The sequence below is a fragment of the Echinops telfairi genome, unplaced genomic scaffold, assembly GCF_000313985.2.
Source record: "Echinops telfairi isolate 266 unplaced genomic scaffold, ASM31398v2 ScPeMD7_7469;HRSCAF=8507_0, whole genome shotgun sequence".
Taxonomy (NCBI): domain Eukaryota; kingdom Metazoa; phylum Chordata; class Mammalia; order Afrosoricida; family Tenrecidae; genus Echinops; species Echinops telfairi.
Genome location: NW_022111372.1, coordinates 28090775 through 28094043, shown reverse-complemented (window position 1 = coordinate 28094043; position 3269 = coordinate 28090775). Strand labels below are relative to the sequence as shown.

The 3269-nt window shown below is 46.6% G+C and overlaps 1 protein-coding gene across 7 annotated transcripts in view; it reads left to right on the top strand.

Moving 5' to 3' along the window:
* Nucleotides 1–1118: 1118 nt before the first annotated feature.
* SETD4 (SET domain containing 4) overlaps nt 1119–3269 on the top strand; it is a 22777-nt gene continuing 20626 nt past the window's right edge. For 2 of the 7 annotated variants that reach the window (XM_045284568.1, XM_045284567.1), the window contains exons 1-2: nt 1120–1326; nt 2840–2928. In XM_045284568.1, coding sequence (XP_045140503.1) covers nt 2856–2928 — 73 coding nt within the window. In that variant the 5' untranslated portion in view covers nt 1120–1326; nt 2840–2855. The other 5 variants (XM_045284571.1, XM_013006141.3, XM_045284572.1 and 2 more) reach the window with 4 other exon arrangements.

Below are 3269 nucleotides of genomic sequence, written 5' to 3'. Positions count from 1 at the left end.
TGGGGCTTTATTAGAATTGTGGCGAATGATGGGTGACATTCCTGTTTCCCCATTGGCTCTTTTCTTGATCAGCTAGACTTTGGGCCCCAGTCAAACTTTGACGCCAGCAGTTTGAGTCCACCAGCCATTCCATGGGGAGAAAGTTGAGGCTTTCCATTCCCAGATTTAGTCTAGGCCACCCACAGGGACAGTTCCACTCCATCTACAGGGTCACTAGGAGTTGGAACCGACTCTGGAAGTGAGTTTGAGTTTTGAAGCTGAAGCCTGCCCTGGATCCATGGCTCCACTCTGTGCGGTGTTTTTCCCAGAGGGCCTTTGCGTTCACTGTCAGAGGTTGCATTTAAAGGAAAAAGGGCACCGAAGGAGCCTTTCATGCAGAGTGGTTATGAGTTGGGCAGCTGAGCCCAAGGTCAGCACTTTGGGCAGCTCCACCAGTGAGAGAGGAGGCTTGTTGCTTTGTTTTTGGTTTTGAGGACAGTGAAGAGCCAGGGTACCGTGGACAAAAGGGACTGTAATAGGTAGCAGCCCTCTCCTGCAACCTATAGGAAGGGCACAGTGGGTGGAGCTGGGCCCGGGGATTCCGATCTCAGGCTCACTGGCAGAGTTCCGGGCACACCTGGCACAACTTCCGCAGTTGAAGCGCTGCAGTTACTAATCGTGCCTGGACTGCGCGTGTTCGTGAGTGCAGGGACTGCGAAATTCAAATCGCTTTGATGCAGTAGGCTTGGTTTAAAGCTCTTTTCGGAACTCTTACTTTAAAATAAAAAAACCCCACAAGTATATTGTTGGGGCCCACGGACCCGCCCTGCTTTTTCTGGGATCAGGCAGCGGGGCAGGACCCAGGCCTGGCAATCCGAAGGTTGTGGAAGAGGGGTAGCTTCGGGCGGACTCCAGGCAGGGAGAGTCCCAGTCTATTAGAGAGGGGCGAGGCGGTGTCCGGGGGAAGCCAGCCGGAAGAGGGGGCGGGGCTGAGCGCATTACGCGAGAGGAGGGGCGGAGTTTTCTCCCTCCCGTTGTCTGGGGCGGGGCGGGGCCGCGTCGGGGCTTGCCCTCAGTAGGGCGCGGCGTCAGTGGCGCACGCAGGGGAACAGTGCGCAGGCGCGTTGGGGAGGAAGCGGCCGAGCGACGGAGAAAGAGGGCGTCCGCCCGATTGACCAAGAACGTGGGTCCTCGAACTGGGAGGACCGGAGGCGGGTTTAATGGCACTCAGTCACTTCAGCTGAAGACGACTTTCGTTCGCGTTCATCTTAGGCGTTATGCTTGATTCCCATGTGCTCCGCCCCCCAGCGGCCGCTGCTCTCGAGGAGGCGGGATCGTGACCCGGAGGTGAGTCGGAAGGACTCCTGTGGGCGGGGTCTTTCCCGTCGTCCAGGTAACGAGAGCGGACTCTTGTTGAACCTTTCAGTATTTTAAGAAATTCAGGGTAGAAAGGAGAGCTGAGTTCAAATTGTATTCCTCATGAGTTCTGGTATTATACTGCGCACAGCAGTAACGTCACATCATTTGGAAACTTCATTTAGGCTTAATAAGGCGCGCTGGGTTAGGTGTACAGTAGATGTAAAAAATTGTGTGGTTAAAACACGTGTGTGCAAATATGTAATATTCATATTTATCTAAGGGACAACTTGGGAGGATGCGAAAATAACATCACCACCACCACCTCCTTCCTTCTCATTTCTCCTCCCCATAGATGACCAGCCCCTGTTAACATGTTTTTGAAACCGTGCACTTTCTAAGTCCTCTTATCTCTTAGGCGTATATTACATGCACAAAACCAGATAATATACAGCATACTGGACTGTTTGTGTTTCTGGATTGCTATTTTTACATTTCCAAGAAAGTAGCCTGTAGAAATGAATAATCAGATTTTATGATCACATCTTTGTGTTTTGGATCTCATCCTCCTCCAGATTTATGGCAAATTTATTTAGTTTATGTCAGAATCCTGGTGTCCAAGAAGTCCCACTATTTACCGCATACTGAAAGGGAATTTCCCCAAGTCTGCCTAGCTAAAGGTGGCTTGCTTACCGGCTACTCCTAGAAATGCTTTTATCTACTACATCCAGTGAATCTCCTCTGGGGATGTGAATAGCTTTGCTATCAGACAGAGCTTTGTAAAATTGATTATAGCAGAATCAGGTCGAAATGTAACACCTGATCGCTTGTTATCCCTTTTGACCCATTTTAAATTTGTTCCAGTTTTTATTTTTTTATGCTTTTCTCTTGAGCGTTTTCTCAATTTTACTAGGTTTTCATTACTAGTTTTGTGTCTTGTATGTTTTTCTGCATGTGAAATCTAGGATAGGTAAACTATATAGTTAGTAACTGAATTAACAATTGCCTAGGGACAGGGCAAGGGTAGTTGCCGGGAAATGGGGAGCTAACAACAATGATTGCACGAAAGAATGTTTTAAAATCAATTCTGGTGGTGATTGCACAGCTCTTTTGAATATAATTTGAACTATTGAATTGTATGCTAATAGAACTTAAAAATGATTACTAAAATGATTAAAAACAAATGCCTATGTCTAAGTACAGTTCAGCTGGTACTTAGTAAATGATTAGAATTGAGATATGTAAGTCAGTAAATTGCATGTATCTGAAATCAATTACGAGGATTTCCAGCATTTAGTAGGTGTTCAAGATTTTTCATAGGGCTATTTTAGAGAGACCAATGTAGTGGGCATTCAGCTACTGTACAGGAGGTCAGCTGTTAGCATATTGTGTAAACCTCTCATAGACAGGGACTCTTTAGAGAAACTGTTTGCTGAATAATATGTATTTGTATATTTTAATCCTTATGGGTACATAACAGAAAAATGCTTTTCTCCTTAAACAGAAGCTCCGCTTTTAGAATGCAGAAGGGAAGAGGGAGGACAAGCCGGATCCGAAGACGAAAGCTCTTACGATGTTCTGTGTCAAGAGGAGGTATATTCATTTGGTGCTCAACCTGGTAAAAGGCATTCTTTGGCCGATTGGTGTCTGCTCAGTCACTCAGCTGCTTTCAGAAGCATGGTAACGATGTCGAGTGACTGGCTCATACTCGTATAGTAGTTTTATTTTTAACTTCTAAAGAAACCATCAAACCATTTTTCAGAGTAATTGTGCCGGTTTCCATTCCCACCAACAGTTCACAAGAGTTCCAGTTCCTCTGGATTTTCCCCAACACTTGTTATTGCCTGTCCATTTGACATCATCCTAGTGGATGTGAGCGTGGCTGCGGGGTGATAGCCTACAGGTGTTTGGTTCAAACCCACTGAGTGGCACTG